We start from the raw sequence: 26114 nt of genomic DNA on the forward strand, positions 1-26114 counted from the left end.
AAAAGTACAGCCAGGTGATCAGACTTTCCCAAGTGTGAGTATGGAATGGCATGGTAAGCATTCTTGATGGTGGTATAACAGTGGTTAAGTATGTTGGCTCCCCGGTTTCACAGGTGATATGTTGGTGGTAGTTAGTTAGATACTTCTTCAAGCTGGCCCACAATAATAGGGAGGGAATCAGTGTGCATTGTTTCATGCCTGCTTGATGCTCAGCTCCTCCAGAGCCTGCCTGTTGTTGACCTGAAGTGGAAAGTATACTGCTACCAGGAAGTTGGCAGAAAACCGCATTGGCAGATAAAATGGACATCATTTGAACACTAGCTGTTCTAGGTCGGCCGAGGAGGACTGAGACAGAATTACAACGAGATTGCTGTAAGACATCAGCTGCTGTTTAACATCTGAGCAAAAGTTTGGTCGACAGACTAGCAATGGCAGGCATCAAAAATATATAAATTACAAAAGTACACATTCCCTTCAAACATAAGACAAAGGAGCAAAATTAGACCAGTCAGCCCAGCTAGTCTGCTCTAAAATTCAAGTATGGCTGATATACATAATTAGAAATGAAACAAGGAGAAATCACTGGTATTCTCTACTCCAGAGAGCTGTGGAGGTTCAATCATAAGCTCTCTGAACAGAGACTGATAGATTTCTGAATCAAGAAATATAGGGAGGGTGCAGGAAAATAGTACTTGAAGTCCAAGATCAGTCTTGATCTTGCTGAATGGCAGAGCAGACTTGTAAGACTCAACAGACTATTCATGCTGTTCAGTAGACACCTTCTGTTCTTAACCCATCAGCCCAGTGTTGGCCCCCCACAAAAGTCTTTTTAGCTGCATCTTAAACCTACACAGGCACCTTGAACTGTAGCTGATAGGGAAATCAGAGGCCTGATGTCTGGAAGTTCACTGGGGGTTCGGAGACGGTCCATTCTAGGGTTGGAGGACTGTCAGTGGGGGGGGGGGGGGGGAGAGAGAGAGAGAGGGGGAGGAGGGGAGGAAAGGGACTTTGCTGTTGTATTTGCTTGCGTTGTTGCGGGCTTCCAGTCAGGATGGTGCCAGCGAACAATTCCTCATGCAACATCTTCCAGGTAATCAATTATTTCACTTCTTCTACATCTTCTACTTATTCTTTTTATCTTAGCTATGTTTCAGAAACTGTTGGAGCCTGTGAATTACTGTTTGGAGTTCCATCAATGCTCTAGCACTCTGCTGTCCCCAAAAAAATTCCAGGAGAGGACTGCAAGCACAAACTGCCTCGAGGATAAGACCAGAGACAGGTGTGGGGCCATAATAGATTCATGTCTTGCTGATCAAAGCATCAAGGAAGATTAAAACAGAGGCAAATGCAGAGGAGACCGCAAGTTGGCGGTTGCTCTCCACAGAAGGACAGAGTGCAAGGGGTTTGATGTCCTTGTGGGCAATATGTTTGTTTTTGTGCGAGGAAGGGGATAGGGATTTGGGGTCTGATGTTCTTCCGTGGGGTGGGGGGGGGGGGGTTGGATGTTTGTTATCATCATCGCTGTTGTTTCCCTTGTGGACTATATGTTAAGTTTATTGCAAGAGAAGGGTTGGGGGTTTGGTGTTTGATATTCCAGCTACCATTTTCCAGGTCGGCAATCTGTTAGTTTTTAATGCAAGGAGATGTTTGGGGGGGCGGGGGGGGGTGTGCACGTGCATGAGAGAGAGAGAGATGTATTTTCTTTCAAGAACTTCCATGGCTTTTCCATATTTCATAACTATCTATGAAGACAAATCTCAGAGTTGTATTCTGCATATATACTTTGATAATAAAATAAGCCTTTGAATCTTTGTTCTGTTAAACATGCCGGAATGGGTGGTGACACGTTCTGGGCTACCCCAACACATCTTCAGATTGTGTAGATTTTTAAACACATGATGCATTTCACTGTATGTTTTCAAGTACATGTAATAATTAAATGAATCTGAAATAAATGTTAAGTAAAAAAGTATATAAAGTAAAATGTGAAGCAACTTATGTATGGGATTGTCAGGAATGTTTTGGATTGAAATTTTACTTGAGCCAATTTCAAACCACAAACATGTTGAGTGGGTTCTGTGAACAGTTAAATAGTGCCCCTACAATGGATTAAAAAAAGGACTTCCTGAAAATAAACTGCATTTAATATCAGTTTTGAAGACAATGCTAGATTAAAATACAAACTGAAGATCAGTTTCATCACTGCCAATAAGGGTGGTGCTCAAATCATTTAATTAGGTTATAAGCTCTCTCAGTTTCAATGTTGCAAATATATCAAGTTAAGCTACAGCACCCTTTTTTTTCGCTTTTCCCAGACAATTTCAGAGGGTTGATTGCCAGTGTGCCAATGGGATTCTCAAGCTGGCCACCAGCTACTTGGCTACAAAGTGCAATCTAGCTGGACAGTGTCCGTGGTTTACTTAGCTATGGCTGACATGATTTGCTAAAGTGGTGTCAGATCTTAATCAGATAATTCAAATACTACTGAATAAGCAAACATTGTTAGACTCAAGCATCAAAACCTCTTGGGAGTAGCAGTGTCTTATTTAACCAACCTTCTCCAACTCCCACTATATTTTAAGTTGAATCATGACTTTGATTTTAAATACTGGAGCACTGAAATTCTGAGATGCAAGTAAGCCTTTGCCTGGAGACAAACCTCTTGTTTAAAACAGAACAAGCTGAGTTTTCACAAATGCACTCTCTTTACTTTGCAAGGATTAGAATATTACCATAGTGACGAGGTTTCCAAACCACTGGTGAGCAAGCTCGTGGCCGACTACCAAAGCGACCCACTGCCTTGATGATGAGCAGGAATGCTTTGGATCAATCAAGAGAGCCGTTTCTCTGGAGAAAAGGACAGTAAGTTATACATTTCAGTAAATAAGAATTGCATCTCAAGATGTACATGATATCTTTTACTTGCTTGTGGGATTTGTGTGTCAGCTAGTATTTGTTGCCCAGCATTCTGTCCAATTAAAAGTTTGCTGGACGATTTCAGGAGACAGTTAAGAGTAACACATATTCCTTTTGACCTGAATCACATAACAGCAACAACTTTGGAAGGAGTATAAAGGAAGAAATGTGAATGTGTTATTAGGATCATACCTTTCTTAGACAGAATTTTAATCTACACGGACAACAAAGAATCATTTCTTAATGTGGTATTGGATCTATATTTAAGGTTACCCAATACCAGCTCCAGAACAGCCTGTTGACAGAATGGAGAATGGAAGGTTTATAATCTTTGAGTAACTAAAATTTGTGAATTATGTATTAGTGTTTTTGTTCACTAGATCTCACTGTATAGAAGCCTTTAATGGCATTCTTTGGAGCAAACAGTCAACAGGCTGTTCTGGAGCTGGTATTGGGTAACCTCACTTCAACCTTAAATATAGATCCAATACCACATTATAGTACCATGGCCATTAAAGGCTCCCCAAGATTTCTATCATCTGCAGAAGCTCTTGTATTTATGTCAATGTTGCTTGTTTACTTCATAGATGCATCCTGCATTGACAAAGGTTTTCATTATTCTATTATTGTGGAACAGGTTTAAAAGGTTGGTTGAATGGCTTTGGGAAGGCCTATAATTTTGTTCAAAGAGCCCATGCTACTTGCACCAGGACCTCTGAACCTAGATCTCAGCCACAGTTTGGATTAATCATCCAACAGAGCCCAGGAATGCTCCTTCCCCAAGTTAATGGCTTTGGTTCCAGTAAATCACTTAGAAAAGAAAAGAGCATTTCCTTGGCTGAAGTAAGCTTTTTCCTATCTCTTAGCCTAGATCGTCTTCAACTTTTAATGGTGAATCTTGCTTCGAAGCAAGCTCAAATCGTTTAACAAGCTCTCTCAGTTTCAATGTTGCAAATACATCGTTAAGCTACAGCACCCTTTTTTTTGCTTTTCCCAGACAATTTCAGAGGGTTGATTGCCAGTGTGCCAATGGGATTCTCAAGCTGGCCACCAGCTACTTGGCTACAAAGTGCAATCTAGCTGGACAGTGGTCACAGATCAAATACTTCATGAAAACAGCAATACCCTTGAATGGAAAATCCTACAAAAAATAGTGGATACGGTCCAGTCCATCATGGGTAAAGCCCTCCTACCAATGAGCTCTTCTACAAGGAGTGCAGTTGCAGGAAAACAGCATCCTGCATCAAGGACCCCCACCACCCAAGCCATGCTCTCTTCTTGCTGCTGCCATCAGGAAGGTACAGGAGCCTCAGGATCAGGAATAGTTATTAACCCACAACCATCAGGCTCCTGAACAAGGAATAACTTCACTCGCCCCATCATTGAAATGCTCCCACAACCTATGAGCTAATTTTCAAGGACTGTTCATCTCATGTTCTCAATATTTATTGCTTATTTATTTTTGTGTCTTCTTTTGTATTTGAACAATTTGTTGTCTTTCGCACATTGGCTGATGTTACACCTGTTAAGAGTAGTCTTTCATCGATCCTACTGTGTTCTTTGGATTTACTGCTTATGTCCGCAATTAAGTGAATTGCAGGGTTGTACGTGTACTTTGACAATAAATTTACTTTGAACTCTGAAAATACCTGTACGTTACAAGGCCCCAATTTTCCATGGCACCTGTAAAAAAAACGCTTATTAATTCTCTGTACACTTATTCATTTAAACTCTTAAGCATCAAGTACATCAGCCACAATTATAGTAAACTTTACAGTAGGACTGCCATGCTTCCATTTCTTATAACCTTAGAGTAAATTTCTGTCATGTGACTGGTGGCAAGTAGGTCTCCCAAGCAAAACAAGACATCAGAGGCAGCCAGTCAAGTCTAGATTTGCGAACCCTTGTGCATTTGGGAGGGAGTAGGTAGGTATTACAAGATTCAGTACACAAGTGTGAAGGAGAATGAAACAATTGTTACTCTGGATCCAATGCAGCATAACATTTGATATCTGTTAATTATCAGTAGACAACAGTACATTTGCATAATTGAAAGTTACCAATCCAAGTGGTATTGAGGGATGAAGAGACAAGTAGAGGAAAATGTAAAAACAGTAACATGTATAATTGTTAAATATTTTTAATGTTTGTAACTTTACAATTACTTGACCGTCATAGAATTGAAGCAACCAGGTGGCTATCAATAGCACTTCTATCATATGACTCGTAATATATTAAGTCAGCCTTCCTGCAAAACATCATTAATCTGAAATGTAGTAACTGCTGTATACAATGTTGGCTTAGACTGTATAATTGCTATTTTCTTTGCAGCTTAACAATTAATTGTCTGCTTGCATTTTGTATCCTCCAGGAGGACCACGACTTTGTCATGGTTTAGAGGCTTGCACACCTCAATGACCTGGAGAGCTATGGTGGCTGGAGTCAGGGATTTATGGTTTGGCTTTTGGTAGGGTCACCCATGCCAAACAGGTCAAAGGGTAGAGGACAGACTAAGACTGCTCTACCGGTCATCCAGGTTCAGAGGTTCAGCAGGGGGCTAACAACTCTGATAGGTAAAACAAAATTGTTACAGAAGCAGCAATGCAGTATCGTTCTACATGAGTGCAATGGTATTTATGAGTCTCCACACAGGGCTTGCCCAGCTGACAGTAGTTAAAACCAAGAGGAACCTACTGACACTATCTATGAAGGAAGCTCTGACCACCACCAGAGATGGAATATCTTCATTATTGCCCAAAATGGTAGCAGCGTAATAGGTAGTAAGTTTTATTTTATATAATTACCTATATACATGTAACCGCTTAGTATTTTTCCACAGAGGTCACGGTATCATTTACAAATGTTCAGTTTACCCCACTTGTAGCTACAGTTCTCCAAATGATTCTGAAAGCTTCCCTTAGTATCGCATTAGTTGACTAGGGGCTATTTGATTGGTCAACACTTATCCACAAAGTTGACTGGAATGTTTCTTATCTACGATATAAAAAGAGCTGAATGTGTTGCTCTACCATCTTTCTTACTTTTTTTCTTTTCTTTGTTCTTGGCTACCAGAGTTTAGCAGCTCTTTGTTTCCAATTCTCTTTGCTCTATTAGTGCTTAATAAAACAATCATGAAGCACACATTTTAAGCCTCTTTCTTGACTTTGGATTAAGATCATCAGAATCCAACAAGAAGTAATTCATACCACCAACCTGTTGCAAAGTCAGCAATAGCTATCAAATCAATTTTTGGTAGAGGATATGGAACATTGAAGTATTCTTTATAAAAAGGTAGTGTCTTGGCAGCAACCTAGCAGAGAGAGAGAGAGAAAGAGAGAAAAAAAAAGAAATCAAAGCTTTTATCGCTAGAAAGCAGCATAATTAGAACAACTGTAATTGCCTGGCTTCATTCCATATATTGTAGAAAGCAAGCTGCTTTCTCTACAGCAAAAAAGAATTGGGATTACATAGTACTCAAGCTATGAGGGAAATTATTCTCCTTAAAAACAAAATAAATAATTTATACATAGGCATTCCTTGTTCCTAAAGGGGAAGGCAGCGAAATAATGTCCTAATGTCCGTATTTCCTAATATCCTTCATTATAAAACATTACATTTAAACCTAAAGTGGTGGCTGTACAACAGGGGTTCCCAACTTGGTGTCCATGGACCACTTGGTTAATGGTAGGGGCCCATGACTTAAAAAGGGTTGGGAACCCCTGTTGTACGCTAACCTATGGCCCATTATAAGATTAAATTTGAGCCCACAACACTAGACAGTTGTTTCCCCAACACCTTTTATTTTTTTTTACCTGGAAACCTGGCCCCTATGAGTCAGCAGTTACAGCAGGAGGATGAGTAATGTCATTGCTAATGTGGAGAAAAACAGGACAGTTACAAACTTGATTTATGCACAACATATTAGTGCACAGTTCAAAATACTTCAGCATGTTTTGCATGAAAGTATTTGAATGAAATTCTGAAAAAAGTCAAGTTTCTTTCCTATTCCATCCTTGCAAACTGTTCTCTTTTTGTTCCCAAAGGGGTAGGGTTTTTTGCCAGCAAATTAATACATGAAGACCTTTGGGGCAGCGGGAAGGAGATGCGTCTCTACCAAAGAAGGTGCAGGGCGCTCCTTCCCTCCTCTAGGCCTGCAGGTCACCCTTGGGCAAAGGTGTAGCACCTGCTTAACACCCCCTTCCCCCCCAATCAGGGTCATGTGAAGCCATGGGAGTAGGTGGTGAATGGTCATATGAGCAGCTGGTGTACATCACAAGCCCTGGTTATGCGACCACTGACGTCAGCCAGACGATCTTTGAAGAGTGTTGATAATGGCTGGAGTCACCCGTCTTATACAGACACTGACCAGAAGAAAACAATGGCAAAACATTTCTGTAGAAAAATCTGCCAAGAACAATCATGGTCATGGAAAGACCACGGTCACCTACGTCATACAGCATGGCACATAACAAATGAATGAAGACCAGAACCCTATCCTCTGGTGTTGCACCCACATGGCAAATATGCCTTTGAAAGCTTGAACAGCAAGTACAACAACCAGGTCTAATCAGGTCCTTGCCTAATGCTGGTGCATATATGCACTTTTAGAAAGGTTTGGTAGATACCATCCACTGGTTAAAAATGAGACAAGTTTTGTTCTTTAACTCTAGCTACAGAATCCAACTATTTTGATACAACAGGACACTCTTGTGGTCTATGGCAAGGAAGCAATTATTCTAAAATGAATTAACGTTTTGATAGTCAATCTTCGATATTTCTTTTGCAATATCTTGTTCCTATTTTCACACATGCCCATCAACTTTGTAAGCTTTACAGAAGTTGCAGAGAAAATTTACCAGGATGCTGTCTAGATTAGCGAGCATGGCTTATGAAGATGGATTGACAAGCAAGCTAGGCCTTTTCTCTTTGGAGTGAAGGATGAGAAGTGACTTAGAGATGGTAATGGGCATAGATAGGAGTGGACATGCAGTGTCTTTTCCCCAGGGTGGAAACAGCTAACACGTGGGGCATAATTTAATGGTGATTAGAGGAAATCAAAGGGAGTATGTCAGAGGCAAGTTGTTTTCTTATAAAGTGGTGAGTGAGCAGAATGCCCTACCAGTGTAGATGTACAGGCAAATACATTAGGGCAGGGGTTCCCAAACTTTTTTATGCCATGGATCAATACCATTAAGCAAGGGGTCCATGGACCCCAGGTTGGGAACCCCTGCATTAGGAACATTTAAGAAACTCTTAGGCACATAGATGATAGAAAAATGGAGGGCTATATTGGAGAGAAGAGGTGAAGAGACAGATTGATCTTAGAGTAGGTGAAAAGGTTGGCACAACATTGTGGGCCAAAGTGCAACTGATCACTGATTCCTAACCCTCTGTACTTGTCATTACAGTGGTGACCACACATTAACCAAATGCTTTGCCCTTCTGAATCTCTGCTCTGCATGAAGCATTTGGGAACTTTGTTTTGTGTCTCTTGTTGCTGGGAATTCACAAATTGCAAGTTAAACCTTGGCAGCTGGAATACAGTGTGAGATGTATTACTGAAAAACCAATGGAATGGTAAAAAAAAATGACAAAATTCAGAAGCACGAGGCCTCCATCTATTTATTCCAAGGCGACCTTTGTTAGCAACAAAGCACTGAGTTTCATTCAAGGAACTGGGGAGTTCAAGGAAAAGTTCTATTGCGTCAGCCTCTCCATTTAAGATCAGGAATACTGAAGTATACAAAAACAAGAACAACCTCAAGAGCAAATTTTCCTTGATCCGCTTTTCCAATGGGTGTGTAGACACGAACTAGAACGCCATCTGATGACTTGGCTTCCACAAAGTCGTATTCACCAACCACAAATGCCACCAAGTATGTGGACATTATTGGAGATTTGGCAAACTTGACTTCAACCAGGTCTTCATCATCAGGATAAGGATTACGTTCGATCACATTCTGTAACATTCAAGAGAGAGAGAGAGAGAGAGAGAGAGATCGGGTTACAAGCTGCAGAATGGAGCCATAATACAATAAGATGTTTCACCTGAAAATACTCAAATATTTAGGGAAAAAAATCCTTGAATTATTATTATTTTTTTTTTAAAGAGATAAAGCACAGAACAGGCCCTGCTGACATTTCTAGCAACCTACCTAATTAACACAAGCTTAATCACAGGACAACTTACAATGACCAATTAACCTCCTAACTGGTATGTTTTGGTCTGCGGGAGGAAACCCATGGTTTACAGGGAGTACATACAAAGTCTGGAACACCGAAACCCCAAACTCCAGAATGTCCTGAGATGTAATAGTGTTGTGCTATCCACAATGCTACTGTGAAAATTCCAATTTTCTACTCAGCAAAGTCCACTGGACACTCAATTATGGTTATGTTCAAACCCCACTTAATTCCACACAAAATGCTGGAGGAACAAAGTGTGGTAGCATCTGTGAAAAAGAATAAACAGTCCACATTTCAGGCCTTGGCCTGAAATGCCCTGATGAAGGGCCTCAGTCCTAATCATTGACTCTTGATTCCTTTCTATAGACGCTGCCTGGCCTGCTGAGTTACTCAGGTATTTTGAAATTTACTGACATCGTGCATGAATAGATTTTGACATAGCATAAATTTCAGAATTGCATTTCCTTCTAATCTCATATTAAATCACGCTTCAATCAATATAAGCATCCTTGCTCACATCAGAAATCTGAGTTCAATTTGTAGTCTCTAAGGTTATGATTTTTGAGTGTTGGACATGACAGATGTCAATGAGATATAAAACTACAGCTCCAGCTGCTCTCTCATGATAGATCACTTTGTTTCATCAATAGAGGAATATTATGGCAAATCAGCATCCTTCAACCTACATTGCAACAAAGGAAATCTCACTGCTGCTAATGGGAATGGGCAATGTGAAAATTGGTTGTCACCACATTTGATTATAGATCAGTACTGTTGCCTCACAGCTCCAGATACCAGAGTGAGCAGATCACCCACAACATTTGCAAAGATTAGGACCCGAACTCCTAATGAAGGGTCTCGGCCCAAAAGATCGACTCTTTATTCCTCTCCTTTGATGCTGTCTGACTTGCTGAGTTGCTCCAGAAGTTTGCGTGCATTCCTCTAACAGTTAGGATGACATTTGTAATTTAGAAAATGATTTAAGAGATTTGTTTTAAATTGCTCCAAGCACATGCATGATGAGAGGAAACAAGAACTGAAGTCTAACAAATCCACATTTTAGTCTGCACATGACCACAGTAGCTACAATCAGAGCAAATTTATTCAGTGCAGCTGTGATCGCAAGACCTTGTTGGACATTGGCAACAGAGTACCAAGTCCAATTCACTGGGTTACTGGCAAGACTGATGGCAGGAAAGCTGTGATATCTTGGTTGTTGTGCGGACCAGACCCTCATGCCGTGGTGTCACTTGTTGCAGCTGACTAGGGAGAGGAGATGTCGGGAGCTGTGTAGAAGAGAGCAGATGTCTCTGTGGGCATGCTAACCCCACCCGTCAGTGATGCCCTCCAGTGTTTGCTTGATGGAAAACTAGCTGGATTGTGTTCATCCACAGCTGCACTAGTGCTTGCTGAGGAACTGAAGCACCTTGTTCTTGAGAAACGTGGCTCCAGGACATCAATCTATAGCCCATGACACTCAGGGACTTGTTTTTCTGCTATCATAACTATATGTGCTATACAGAGGAACACTGTTTCATTTAGCTATATTCTTGTATATAGTTGAATGACAAACTTGAACTTGAAAACCAGTGAACACCAGTGGTATTCTGCAAGGATCTGTTCTGGGTCCCCGCTCTTCGTGATTTTTATAAGTGACTTTGATAAGGAAGTGAAAGCGTGGGTTAGTAAGTTTGCAGGTGACACAAAGTGTCACAGGGTTGTTGTAAGTCACAGTGGAACATTGACAGGATGCAGAGCTGGGCTGAGAGGTGCCAGAGTTTAACCTGGAAAAGTGTGCAGTGATTCACCTTGGAAGGTCCGATTTGAAGGCCAAATATTGGGTTAATGGCAGGATTCCTGGTAGTGTGCAGGAACGTGATCTTTGGGTCCAAGTCTATGTATAGATCCCACAAAATAGGGTTAAGATCATGTAGGTGTGTCGACCTTCATTAGTCAGGGGATTGAGTTCAAGAGCCGTGAGGTAATGTCACAGTTTTATAAAACCTCAGTTAGTCCACACTTGGAATATTGCATACATTTCTATTCCCCTCATTATAGGAAAGATGGTGGAAGCTTTAGAGAGGCTGCAGAGGAGATTTACCAGGATGCTGCCTGGATTAGAAAGCTTTGTCTTATAAGGATAGGTTGAGCAAACTAGGGCTTCTCTTTAGAGCTGATAGATTAGTAGTGTGCAGAATAAGTGGATAGCCAGACTTTTTTTGCAGGGTGCAAATGGCTAATGCAGAGGGCACAATTTTAAGATAATTAGAGGAATGTACAAGGAGATTTCAGAGGCAAGTTCTTTACACAGAGAGTGGTGGGTGTGTGGAACACCCTGCAGGTGGTAGAGACAGATACATTAGGGACATTTAAGAAACTCTTAGGTAAGCACATCAATGACAGAAGTGGAAGGCTATGTAGGCGGGAAGGGTTAGATTGATATTGAGTAGGTTAAAAGATCGGCACAACATCATGGGCCAAAGGGTCTGTACTGTGCTACTATGTTCTCATGACGATGGGGAGACATGTGAAACTTGTGAGAGAGCTACACAAGTTGTTATAAAAAGGAACACATGACATTTAAGACAAATAACCGTACTTCATAACTACAATAACAGCCTTAATGGGAGACCAGCAATAGACTGACTACCAACTTTCTGATGATTTACAAAGTTCCAGTTTTGATTGAAGTTAGAGTTAAAGTCTTCCAGTGAAAGTAATATTTTACTGGACCTTTTACTTTCTGATAGGAATTTTTAGGTTGGCAGTCAATAGTACAACAGCAGAGGCGAAGATTCACATCAGCCTGCAAACCCTAATATCCAGACGGTAATGCTCTCTCAGCTTAGCATTCTCCACATAAAAGATAAAAGATCTAAAGATTAGCTTTATTTTGTCACATATGCGTCGGAACATAGTGAAATGTGACATGTGTCAATGACCAAGAATCGCACTGGTGCCAGCCTGTAAGTGCCACCACACTTTCTTCCTCTTTTTAAAAAATAATTTATTTATTTATTAAATTTTAGAAAATTACAAAGAAATGTGATGATAAATAGTGAGAAAAATATTAACCCTCCCCCCTCCCCTTAACCCTCCCCCCCTTAACCCTTATCTAAAGAAAGAAAAAAAAGAGAAAGATTGCCTGGATATCGGAGGATCCCCACATGCTCATGGAGTTCAAAATAATTTTAATATTTATTTTTACTTTCCCCAATTACTTTATAATTTTATCTTCAAAGGACCTATGTATTTAATCCTATCTTTTGTAGGTATGGGAGCCAAATTTTCAAAAATATATCATATTCATTTCTTAGATTGTATGTAATTTTTTCAAGTGGAATACAACTATGTATTTCATTATTCCAACAATCCATAGTTAAATATAAATCAGATTTCCAAGTAACTGCAATAACTTTTTTGGCTACTGCCAATGCAATTTTTATAAATTCTTTCTGATACTTATTCAATTTAAGTTTCGGTATTGTCCCTTCAATGTCTCCTAATAAAAATAATACTGGACTATGTGGGAGTTGTACTCCAGTAATTTGTTCCAATAAAAGTCTTAGATTTATCCAAAATGGTTGAATTTTAAAACAAGACCAAGTAGAATGTAAAAAAGTACCAATTTCTTGATTACATCAAAAACATTGGTCAGACATATTCGAATTTAATCTAATTATTTTCTGTGGTGTTATATATAATTGATGTAAAAAATAATATTGTATTAATCTAAGTCGAACATTTATTGTATTTATCATACTATCAGAACATAATCTTGACCAGCTTTTTCCATCAATTTTAACATTCAAATTAAATTCTCATTTTTGTCTTGATTTATGAATTCCTGATTTGTCTGTTTTTGAATCAAATTATACATACAAGATGTAATTTTTTAAAATTTTTCCTTTTCGAATTAATATTTCTATTTCACTAGATTTTGGCATCAACATTGTTTGACCCAGCTTTTCTCGTAAATAAGCCTTTAATTGAAAATAACAGTAAAGAGTGTTATTTGATATTTTATATTTATTTTTTAATTGATCAAACGACATCAATATACCTCCTTTCAAAACAATCACCTATATATTTAATCCCCTTTTGGAACCAATTATGTAAAAGTTTATTATCCATTATAAAAGGAATAAGCCTATTTTGAATTAAAGTTCTTTTTGCTAATAAAGATTTCTTTATCTCATCGTCCATATTACCTTATTCCATAAATCAATCAAGTGTCTTAATATAGGAGTTTCTTTTTTTCCCGTATCCATTTAGATTCCCATTTATATATAAAATCTTCTGGTATATTTTCTCCTATCTTATCTAATTCTATTCTAATCCATGCCGGTTTTTCTTCATCAAAAAAAGATGCAATAAATCTAAGTTGATTTGCTTTATAATAATTCTTAAAATTTGGAAGTTGTAACCCTCTTAAATCAAATTTATATGTCAATTTTTCCAATGATATTCTTGACATCTTTCCTTTCCAAAGAAATTTCCTTACATATTTATTCAGTTCTGAATAACTTCTGAGGTAATTGTATTGGTAAAGTTTGAAATAAATATTGCAATCTAGGAAATATATTCATTTTTACAGCATTAACTCTACCTATTAATGTTATTGGTAACATCATCCATTTATCAAGATCCTCTTACTTTTTTTTAAATAATGGCAAATAATTTTGTTTATATAAATTTTTTACATCGTTATCAACTCTAATACCTAAATATTTTAACCCGTTTATTGGCCATCGAAATTGAGTTACTAATCGACATTGATTATAATTTCCTTTGGTGAGGGGTAAAATTTCACTTTTATCCCAATTTACTTTATACCCTGATACTTTCCCATATTCTTCCAATCTAAAAGATAATCTTTGCAAAGATTGCAATGGGTTTGTTAAATAAATCAAAACATCATCAGCAAATAAATTAATCTTATATTCTTCTTTATTAACTCCAAAGCCCCCAATGTCTGAATCTATTCTAATTAATTCAGCTAATGGTTCTATTGCCAATACAAATAAAGCAGGTGATAATGGGCAGCCTTGTCTAGTTGACCTCGTTAAGCAAAATCTTGTTGAAATCTGACCATTTGTAACTCCTTTAGCTTGAGGATTAGTATTTAAGGTTTTAATCCATTGTATAAAAGATTTTCCTAACTCATATGTATTAATTTTGGTAAATATTTAGATATTCTATTAGATAAAATTTTTGCTATTATTTTATAATCTGTATTCAACAAAGAAATAGGCCTATATGTTGTTGGTTTTAAAAGATCTCTATCTTTTTTTGGCAATACAGCTATGATCGCTGTTAAAAAAGATTGTGGGAGTTTATGCATTCTTTCCACTTGGTATATTAATTCCATAAAAGGAGGAATAAATCAATCTTTAAATTTTTTATAAAATTCAGGAGGAAAACCATCTTCTCCTGGGGATTTATTACTCTGAAGTGATCCTATAGCTTCTTCAATCTCTTTTAATGTAAAGGGCCTATCTAATCCTTTCTGTTCTTCCAAATTTAATTTTGGAAGGGTTATTTGTGATAAAAATTTATCTATCTCAGCAATCTTATTTTGTGATTCTGATTGATATAGTTCAGTATAAAATTTTTTTAAAGTTTCATTAATTTCTAAAGGTTTATAAGTAACCTTATTTACACTCGTTCTAACTGCAATTATTGTTTTAGAAGCCTGTTCTGTTTTCAACTGCCAAGCAAGAATTTTATGTGATCTTTCAGCTAATTCGTAATATTTCTGTTTACTTCACATAATTACTTTTTCTGTACGATATGTCTGGAGTGTATTATATTGTAGTTTTTTTATTAACAAGTTGTCTTTGTTTTTCTTCTGTCATATCTTTGAGATTCTTTTTAACTTTATGATATCTTTTTCCAATTGATCTATTTCTGCCATGTATTCCTTCTTAATTTTACATGTATAACTTATAATCTGACCCCTTAAATATGCTTTCATCGCTTCCCATAATACAATTTTATCCTCAACTGAATGTAAATTTGTATCCAAAAAAAATTGAATGTTTTTTCATAAAATCACAAAAATATTGACGTTTTAATAAAATTGAATTAAATCTCCATCTATAAGTCGATTCCTCCTTATCCATCATTATCATTGTCATTATCAAGGGGGAATGATCTGACAGTATTCTTGCTTTATATTCCACACTTTTCACTCTATCCTGAATATTTTTTGATAATAAAAAAAATCCTTAAGTTTTATTTTTTTTTATTTTATTTTTCATTTGAATAAAATGAATAATCTCTTTCTCTTGGATTAATTTTCCTCCATATAACAATCAGGTTTAAATCTTTCATTAATGATCAAGTTAGTTTTATTACTTTTGATTTTGTAGCAATTTTAGTTGACCTATCCAAAACTGGATCTAAACAAAAATTAAAATCTCCACCTAGTAATATTTTATCATGTACATCAGCCAAGTTCAAAAAAACTTCTTGTATGAATTTTGCATCATTTTCATTTGGTACATAAATGTTCATAAAAGTCCATAATTCTGAAAAAAATTGACAATAATCACATATCTCCCCCCAGAATCAATCATTACATTTTGTATTTTAATTGGTAAAGATTTATTAACCAAAATTGCAACTCCTCTCGATTTAGAATTAAATGAAGCTGCAATGACATTTCCAACCCAATCCCTCTTTAATTTCTTATGTTCTGTTTCTGTTAAATGTGTTTCTTGTAAAAAAGCTATATCTCCGTTCATTTTCTTAATATATGTTAAAACTCTTTCTTTTCACAGGTCCATTAATTCCATTAACATTAAAACTTAAAAAATTAAGTAAATTAATCATTCATAATACCTTGGGAACTCTTTAAAATTCTCCATGTTGCTATGAGTTTCTCCCCAACCATCCAGGCAAAAAAAGAAGAAAAATAGAAGATAGATAACTAATATACAAGAAAAAAAAAGTACCCCCCCACTAATGTTGCGAATAAAAAGAACACAACATTACCCCCCCCCCCATTTTACGGATCATGGCAATCACCATGATTGTACACGTGAAACTTGCAGCCATCGATCAGGAGCTCTTCCAGCTCCCCCGCAAAAAAAAAGAAAATATATTAGTGAAGAGAAAAAATAATGTCTCTACTCCAATTAATGCTCAACTATTTTTTTAATATAAATGTCCATCAAGTCCAACCTTGTTTCAGTCTTCATCATTAGTCCATTTAATTTCTATAATTCTTTACTTCTTCGTGGACTTCAGGTAATTCTTGTACTAATTCCTTTGCTTTCCGGTAGTCAACGAAAAATCTTCTTTCTTCGTTATCCAGGAAAATTATCAATTTTGCTGGATAGCTCAATAAAAATTTATAGCCCTTTTCCCATAAAGATTTTTTCACTGGATTAAATTCCTTCCGCCTCTTCAGAAGATCGTAACTTATGTCTGGATAAAAAAAACTCTTTTCCCTCCTATTATCAATGGCCCATTTCTCTTTTTAGCACCTTGAGTAGCTGCCTTCAAGATCATTTCTTTATCTTGGTACCTTAAACATTTTATCAAAATTGATCTTGGATTTTGATCTTGTTGAGGTCTTGGTCTTAAAGCTCTGTGTGCTCTTTCAATTTCAATTACTTGGCTTCCTTCTTTCATTTCTAACATTTTCGGAATCCATTCTTTTAAGAATTTTATTGGATTTTCTCCCTCTGTACCTTCCATAAGACCAACAATTTTGATATTATTTTGTCTACTAGAGTTTTCAAGCGCATCTATTTTTTCCAACATCCGTTTTCTTTCTATTGTCCAGGCAAGATTATTGTCTTCTATCTTATCTGTTCTTTCAGTGTTTTCTTCCACTTTTACTTCCATCTCTTTAACTTTATTATCCATCTTCATTTGTTTTTCCACCACATTATCGAGTGTATTCTGCATCCTTCTTATAGCTTTTAATTCATTCATAATATATATCAGGATATCTTTTATGTCTCCTTTAATCTCTTCCTTCTTTTCCTCTTCTTCTTCCACTGAATTTCCCAAAGAGTCTGATTCTACTTCCGATTCACTTCCAGTCGTAGTTGGGATTTGTAGTTTTGTTAATATCTGTTCATGCATACTTTCGCGCATGCATTGTTCTTGCCGTTTCTTCTTGGAGACCGCCGACTTTGCTGCAACTTCCGGTCCTGCATCATCAGAAGTGCCATGCAATTCGCCGGGAGGAGATCCAACTTGAGTCCGAGGCTTCGCCGAGACAGTTAGGCCTTTTTCTCCGCCGATTTGCGCAGTCTTCAAAGTAGTAGCTTTCTTCTGTTTCAGTTTAGGAGCCATATCAAAAGATAATCCTGAGTTACTTATAAATAGTTTCTAGTAGATATTTGTTAACTCTTCTTCATTTAAACCTTATTTCATTACTTTTTACGAGGGAGATGGATTCCCAACGTCTCGACCCTACGTCATCACGTGACGCCCCTCCCACCACACTTTCGGAGCCAACATAGCATGCCCACAATCTTACTGACCCAAACCTGTACATCTTTGCAATGTGTCAGGTAATCAAAGCACCTGAGGAAATAGAGTCACAGGGAGAATGTACAAACTCCACTACAGGCAGCCAAATGAACTGAATGCTGATTGTGATCGCTGGCACCGTAATAGTATTATGCTAACCACTGCTACTGTACCTCCTACACAACCACTCCACTTGCACCGCCTATTCAAGTACGCAAGGATTTCTACACCTAGAAGTATCTAGAAAAGTGAATCAAAGGTGGTGATGTATCAGTATATACAATAGAGAGAGACTGAAAATCTGCCTGAGTGACTCAATGTCAGCAAGACCAAGGAACTGATTATTGACTTCAGGAGGAAACCAGAGTTCCATGAATCAGGCCACATCTGGGTGAAGGGGGGGGGGGGGGGTGGTGCTCAACAACTTTAAATTCTTCAGTGTTATTATTTCACACAAGTGCAATTACAAAGAAAGCACAGCTCATTCCTCAGAGATTTGCAAAGAATCAGCATGACATCTAAAACTTTGACAAACTGATGTGTGTTGGGAGTGTATTGACTGGTTGCATCACTGCCAGGTATGGCAGTGCCCTTGAATGGAAAATCTAACAAAAAGTAGTGGATACTGCCCAGTCCATCACAGATTTGCTTTATTTGTCACATGTACATCAAAACATAGTGAAATGTGACATGTCACATGTGACCAACATAGTCCAAGGATCACACTGGGGCCAGCCTGTAAGTACCACCACACTTTCAGTGCCAACATAGCATGCCCACCCCACCACTGAGCACATCCACACAGAGCACTGTCACAGGAAGGCACCACCCATCATCAAGGACAACCACCACCAAGGCCATGTTCTCTTCTCACTGTTGCCATCAGGAAGGGGGTACAGGAGCCTCACGGCCCTGCACCACAGATTCAGGGACAGTTATTACTTCAACCGTCAGGCTCTTAAACCAGTGGGGATAACTTCACTTGCCCCATCACTGAACAGTTCCCACAAATAATGGCCTCACACCATGTGTCTTCTTAACAACACTGTCAACCAGCACAGCAGCTTTAGAGTGTCCTATGGATACAGACCCCAAGACCTCACTGATCCTCCACACTGTCAAGAGTCTTGCCATCAACAACATATTCTGTCTTCAAATTTGACCTTCTGAAATGAACCACTTCAACTTACCTGGGTTGAAATCCATCTGCCACTTCTCAGCCCAGTTCTGCATCCTATCAATGTGACACTGTAACCCCTGACAACCCTCCAGATTATCCACTTTTGTGTCATCAGCAAAGTTACTAACCCACCCTTCTACTTCCTCATCCAGGTCATTTATAAAAATCACAAAGAGGAGGGGTCCCAGAACAGATCCCTACAGAATACCACTAGTCACCGTCTTCCATGTAGAATATGAACCATTTACAACCACCCTTTGGCCTTCTGTGGCAAGCAAATTCTGGATCAACAAAGCAATGTCTCCTTGGATTCTATGCCTTCTTACTTTCCGAATGAGCCTCTCATGGGGAACCTTATCAAATGCCTGACTGAAATCCATACACACTACATCCATTGCTCTACCTTCAATGTGTTTTGTTGCATCCTCAAAGAATTCAATCAGGTCTGTAAAGCATAACCTGCCCTTGGCAAAGCTATGCTGACTATCCCAACTTGACTAACATCTGTGCATAAATTCAAGGAGACTGAGCAAGAAGATTTCAGTGAAGTAAATTGCATCAGGAATGTGATACATTGGAGAGTGTAGTTATACAGCACAACATAGAAATGACCCCTTTGGCCTATCTAGTCCATGCTAACTGTTATAGTATGTTGTCTTGTCCACCTACATACACCTGGATTGGAGCTCATCATACCCTTTCCATGCATGTACCTATCCAAATTTCTCGTAAATGTTGAAATTGAACCTACATCCATCCTTTCCTCTGGTAGTTTGTTCCACACTTGCACCTTCGAGTGAAGTTGGCCCTCCTCAGGTTCCCCTTAAACATTTTACCTTTCGCCTTTAACCCATAACCTTTAGACCTAGTCTCATGCAGCCTCAAGAGAAAAATCCTGTCCATTGTGAGAAAAACTATCTTTACCCCTCATAAGCTTCTATTAAATCTTCCTTATTCTCATATGCACCAGGGAATAAAGTACTCACAGATTCAACCTTCCTAAGAACTCAGGTCCTCAAATCCTGGCAACACCCTTATAAATTTTCTCTGTACTCTTTCAATCTTACTGACATCTTTTCTGTAGTTTGGTGACCAGAACTGCACAAATTACTCCAAATTTGGGCTCACCAACATCTTAAACAACTTCAAGGTCAACCCAACTCCGAGTTATGAAGCTCAGTGTACCAAAAGTTCCCTTTACAAATCTATGACATCATCTTCTAGGAGTTAAAGATCTGTATTCCAAGATCCCTCTGTTCCACTGCACTCTTGCTGTTCAGTATGTAATTCCTACCCTGGTTTGTCCTCCCAAAGTGCAACACCTCAGACTTGTCTGCATTAAATTCTATATGCCATTGTTCAGTCCATTTTCTCCAGCTGGCTCAGATACAGAAGCGATTCAAGAATGAAGTGCTTCAGTTGTGAGGATTTCCTTGGAGCAACAGAGGACGAATGAGGCAATGAAACTCATCAGAAGTATCCATAATTGTGAGATAAGAAATTCCCCCCACACCCCTGCCAAGAAAAGGTATTTAAAGTCAGAGTACATAGGCTTAAGGTAACGAGTGGGAGGTTTTATGCCCCTTATCTGATAAAGGATGTGCTGGCATTGGAAAGGTTCAAAAGAATGATCCCATGAATGAAAGGGTTAACCTATGAGGAGTGTCTGATGACTCTAGGCCTGTACTTGCTGGAGTTTAAGAATGAAGGGGAATCTCAATGAAACCTATCAATTTAAAGGGCCTAGATAGAGTGGACGTAGAAAGGATGTTTCCTATAGTGGGGAGTCTAGGACTAGAGAACACGGCCTCAGATTAGAAAGATATGCCTTTAGCACAGAGGTGGTGGAATTCCCTAGCCAGGAAATGGTGAATATGTGGAATTGATTGCTTGATTCTTGATTAGTAAGGGCATCAAAGGTTACAGGGAGAAGGCAGGAGAGTGGGATTGAGAGGGACAATAAAACAAACATAATGGACTGACAGCAGACTCGATGTGCTGAATAATCTAATTCTACTGCAATGCCTTACAGTCTTTAAGAGGGGAGCTACGGAAGAAACAGCTTTACCCATGCAATGTTTGTAAGCTGGAATATACAGGTGGAAGCACTAACTCAGAATTTTTAGTACCTTGATGAGTACTTGAATCATCAAGGAATAGAAAACTATGGACCAGTGTTGGAAAATAGGGTTAAGTATAGATGAGTACTTAATGGCCAACACTGTTATGATGGGCCAAAAGGCCAGTTTTGTACTGCACGACTAAGAGCTTGGCCAGTTATAAATACTCAGTCATTTCCAATTTGTAATATGTAACTAACCAAAAGGAACACTTCCTATACACAGCTCAAACCAACGACAGCAGAAATATGAAATTTAGGAATTGTGCATAGAGAACCTTGAAAATAAAAACTTAGAAGTAACGGAGGCATTAGAAGGCATTTGTGGCTGTAGGTGCTTTCAAATAGCTAGATCATAGGCAGAGGTGCAATTATTTTTCAATAACATCATAATTAAATGCTAACTAAATGTAGTAGCTGACTGCAGTATTCAACACATGTACATTTTAGTAGAACACAATAGAAATAAAATTATTTAATTTGCAGGTTATTGTGATATTGGGTTCAAAGATGAGTCACCAAGGGTGCAAAATCATATAAACAAGGAACTATAGCACGAATAGTACATAGTGGGTGAGAATAGACAGTCCTTGGTAAAACATTTTATTATGCGCTCATCCGCTGCTGGAAAATAGGTCTTATTTTTAGTCCTGATTTAAGGCAAACCTGGAACAGATGTAATTCAGACCGGCAGGAAATAACTACTTCACCACAAGCAAATAGAGAGTGAACAGTAAATAGCAAATTAATTCAGAAACTCTTTGAGCACATCTTCCTGAGTGCTAGCACAGGAAAGCAGCATCCATTATCAGGGACCCCCATCATTCAGGCCACGTTCTCTTCTCACTGCCACCATCGGGCAGGAGCTACAGGAGCCTCAGGACTCGCACCACAGTTATTACCCCTCAACCATCAGGCTCTTGAACCAGCATGGATAACTTCACTCACCTCAACTCTGAACTGATTCCACAACCTACAGACTCACTTTCAAGGACTCTACAATTCATGTTCTCAGTATTATTTTTTTTTTACTTGCACAAAATCTTCTTTTGCAAATTGGTTGTTTGTCAGTCTTTATGTATAGATTTTCATAAATTCTATTGCATTTCTTTATTTTCCTGTAAAGGCTGCAAGAAAATGAATCTCAATTACATATAGGTACTTTGTAATTAATTTACTTTACTTTGACTTTGAATGGGAAAATAATCAATTTTAATTCAATTTATAAGATTTGACTATAGAAGAGTAAAAGGAACATTAATATCTAAGATCAGATCATCGCTATATCCTTGAGCCTCACATCAAAGCTACAACCTCAGAACCACAACACATCAGTTATGCCTGTGAGAATTAAACCTCTGTTCAATACAAATCAGTCACGTCAACCAAGCTGTTGCTACTGAGAGACCAGAATGTGCCTTTATCTAGCCAATACCCATTAACAGTAGTAAGCCCAAGAGATGTGAAGTAATCCCTATTACCATTTTCTGACTTTGTAAAGTTGTTGGACATGCCATTTGGCTAACTGACCATAATCAACAAGAGGTAGATGGGGCAACCAGAAGGAAAGGCAACCATCAATTTACAATAACAAAAGAAACACTATTCACAGATAAGAGAGGAAGAAGCCAACAGCATTATTTTATAAATGTGATTCTCTACTCCCTACATAGATACTATTTTGGTCTCTACCAGCTAAAGCTTAAAAGTCAGCTTCAGTATTGGATTGACTGAGACTGTGGCAAATGCACATACGTGGACTGATTGAATACAGTGAATTGACTGGGTCTCCTTGGGGCAGAAAGTTCTCTTTTGGCACGGGGGTTCAACTGCATTTTTTTTTTAAATATCTCAGCTGGCCCAGTTCAATGCTACCACACTGTAAGTTGCCTAGTGTGCATCATTACTAACATCTCAGTAAAAACATTTAATCATACTACTCCATTGTCATTCTTGCTCTATGAATACTATACATAACACAAATGCGCTGAAATTGTTGTGCCTCAGTCTTAAAAGACCACCTCTTGTACCACAACACTTGTAACTGCAATTAAAGCTGAGAACACATGGCTTAAACCAGGGGTTCCTAATCATGGACCAATTCCATTAAGTGAGGGGTCCGTGGACTCCCAGGTTGGGAACCCCTGCTTTAAACAATTTGATTACAATGATTTGCAAGTTAACACCTAATTTTGCCACTCATTGTAAATTTCATTGTCCAAGTTAAAACAGGCTTTTTAACTGCAACTATCCCAGACATTACCTCTCTGGTATTGATCACCTCGGTGTTCATAACATTGAAAATCTATTCATACAGAAGAACATATGCAGGCAAAAGAGCATTTGGTTGAAGACTAAATCTTTCCAATGTTGCACTCGGGTTTCTAAGAGATCTCCAGCAACAGTAGATAATGTATTATCCAAGCCCAACCAACTGATCTCTCCAAATGACCAACAGCAAACGGTACTAAAAAACTGAACCTTCCTCCATTTCTAATACAGACATTAACTCTTTACCCAATTCACAAAAGTATTTATCCTAGAGACAAACATATGCTGTCAAAAAACCATAATTAAGATTTCTCAGTTGGAAAAACAAATTTTTCAGGATAAAATTAATCATGAAAGAGAATGGCAATCAAAATGCTTACAGCTTCAATAATACCTTTTTACCCTTTCCCTCAATCCACAAAGTGTGAACTGCCACAGTTGGATTTTAGGAAGCTTTAGATAGAAGAGTTTCAGTGCCAAATGGGAGATGATGGACAATACTGAACCTAGCTGAAGATACTAATCTTCAGAATAAGGCACAAAGTTGCAATAACTTGACAGTACAAAAAAAAGAGAAAGGCACGACTGCAGAAAAGATAAAGGACAAACAAATCTTTGACCTTAAACTTTTGTATAGGTTAATGCCAATGTAAAGTGAAGGCTAATAGATATTTGAACTATAAGATCATAGGATATAGATAAAGAACAAAAAAGTTGTTTGAGACCAAAACTGGATCTTATTGAATGTGGAACAGATTCAAGGCAACAATTGCCTTGTCCTTGCCCCAAACTAATTTTCATGTTTTATTTTTTTTCTCTGGATTTATTAATTAAAATCACAAGGTCCTCATTTCTTCTACCATTTGTCGTTGGGCTAATGAGAGAGACAAACCAATGATGGGTACTAACCATGTTTGATAAGGCAACTTTGTCCTTTGGAACGATGAGTGTGATGTCAAATGTTGCTTTAATGGAAGGTTCGTCCCAACATGGAAATGCTCTCCTTGCATCTGTTGGCTGGAAAGAAAAAAAAGTTAGGCAAAACTGCAAGAGGAGTAAGGAGAAAAGCAGCAGAGTAACACAGAGATGGAGGAAAAGGAAAGTTTGGTTCAAACAGTGCAAACATTACTAAATATCTAATGCACTGTATGCACAAGAATGCATCACTACAAATAACTCTTGAAAAGTTATTCAGAGTTCATTCCCCACATATAAAAATATTAAATGTATAATGAAAGGTCATCATATGTAAGAGTGTTTGATTCTTCAATTTCCACATAACAGTCATTCAGTTCTCTGGAGGGCTCTAGAATCTTTATTTTCAGACACTTAACCACTTCCCATTTGAACACTATAATTGAATTTGTCTATTGTCATTAGCACAGCATATTGGACCCTAATCATTTACTCAACATGTTGGCCCATGGTCTGCTCCATTTCCATGATGAGGCCACATTCAGGTTGGAGGAGCACCACTTCAGATTCTAACTGGGTAACCTCCAAACTGATGGCATGAACATTGATTTCTCTAAATTCCAGTTATTTCTCCACCCTCCCTATTCTCTCTTTTTTCTATTTCCCATTCTGGTTACCCTTTCACCCCTTCTCTTTTCCTCAACTTCCCATCACCTACCTCTGGTTTCACTCCTTTCCTTTTCCCCCCACAGTCCATTGTCCTCTCCTAACAGATTCCTCCTCCTTCAACCCTTCACCTCTTCCACCTATAAACTCCTAGCTTCTTTCTTCATGCCCCTCCCTCCTCACTTGGTTTCACATATCACCTTCCAGCTTCTACTCTTTACCCTCCTCCCTCCCTACCCCACCCTCTTTCACGGAACAGTATAGCACAGGAACAAGCTCTATGGCTCAATGTTGTGCTGAACAAAAATTAGCTAACAAATGTCCAACTAACCTACTCTCTTCTGCCTACACAACATTCACATCCTTACATTTCTTCACATTCACATCCCTATCCAAACCTCTCTTAATAGTCCCCGATGTATCTGCCCTCTATCACCACCCAAGGCAGTGTATTTTACCCACCACTGTTTGTGTGAAAAACATGCTCCTCACATCTCCTTTCAAAGTACCCCTTCTCAACTTAAAAGCATGCCCTCTGGTATGAGGCATTTCAACCCTGGGAAAAAGATACTCTGTCTACTCTATCTATGCCTCTCATGATCTTATAAACCTCTATCAGATCTCCCTTCAGCATCTACCACTCCAGAGAAAACAACCAAGTTTGTCCAAACTCCTGTTACAGCACATGCCCTCTAATCCAAGTTGGTAAACCTCTTCTACAACTGCTTCACATCCTTCTGATAATGGATAATGTGTGCAATAATCCAGATGCAGCCTTACTAGAGTTTTATAAACTTCAACATAATTTCCCGACTTTTGAACTCACTGCCTTGACCAATAAAGGCAAGCATGCCATATGCCTTCTTAACCACTATGAGGCCGCTTTTTATTCTGGCTTGTGCCCACTTCCTTTTCAGACCCTGATGAAAGGCTTTGGCCCGAAGCATCGACTGGAGATTTCAGTGGTAAGTTGTTTTTTTTTTAAAAACTCAGAGAATGGTGGATGCATGGAATGGGCTGCTGGCAATGGTGGTGGAGGCAGATATGATAGGGTCTTTTAAGAGACTCCTGGACAGGTACATGGAGCTTAGAAAAATTGAGGGCTATGGGTAACCCTAGGTAATTTCTAAGGTAAGGACATGTTCGGCACAACTTTGTGGGCCGAAGGGCCTGTATTGTGCTGTAGGTTTTCTATGTTTATTCACGTCTATAGATAGTGTCTTACTTGCTAAGTTCCTCCAGCATTTGTGTTACAAAATCAGCTTTTTGTTCCAAATGTATTTAATTACTTAAAATTAAATCAATTGTTCCGATGGTATTCAAACTATCCAAGTCAACACTTCTGACCTCAGAATATTAGTGCAGTAA

General features: G+C 38.4%; 1 protein-coding gene across 2 annotated transcripts in view; it reads right to left on the reverse strand.

The window, feature by feature from the left end:
- Positions 1 to 26114, reverse strand: part of LOC132385586 (puromycin-sensitive aminopeptidase-like) — a 257048-nt gene that overhangs the window by 159480 nt on the left and 71454 nt on the right. For both annotated transcript variants that reach the window (XR_009509200.1, XM_059957751.1), the window contains exons 5-9: positions 24075 to 24182; positions 8676 to 8876; positions 6130 to 6226; positions 4566 to 4599; positions 2733 to 2847 (exon numbers count right to left, since the gene is read on the reverse strand). Coding sequence is in view for 1 of the 2 variants with exons in the window: in XM_059957751.1 (XP_059813734.1) it covers positions 2733 to 2847; positions 4566 to 4599; positions 6130 to 6226; positions 8676 to 8876; positions 24075 to 24182 (555 nt within the window). In the remaining variant the exon portion in view is untranslated. The remainder of the gene's footprint in view (positions 1 to 2732; positions 2848 to 4565; positions 4600 to 6129; positions 6227 to 8675; positions 8877 to 24074; positions 24183 to 26114) is intronic.

The sequence above is a fragment of the Hypanus sabinus genome, assembly GCF_030144855.1.
Source record: "Hypanus sabinus isolate sHypSab1 chromosome X1 unlocalized genomic scaffold, sHypSab1.hap1 SUPER_X1_unloc_11, whole genome shotgun sequence".
Classification (NCBI taxonomy): Eukaryota; Metazoa; Chordata; class Chondrichthyes; order Myliobatiformes; family Dasyatidae; genus Hypanus; species Hypanus sabinus.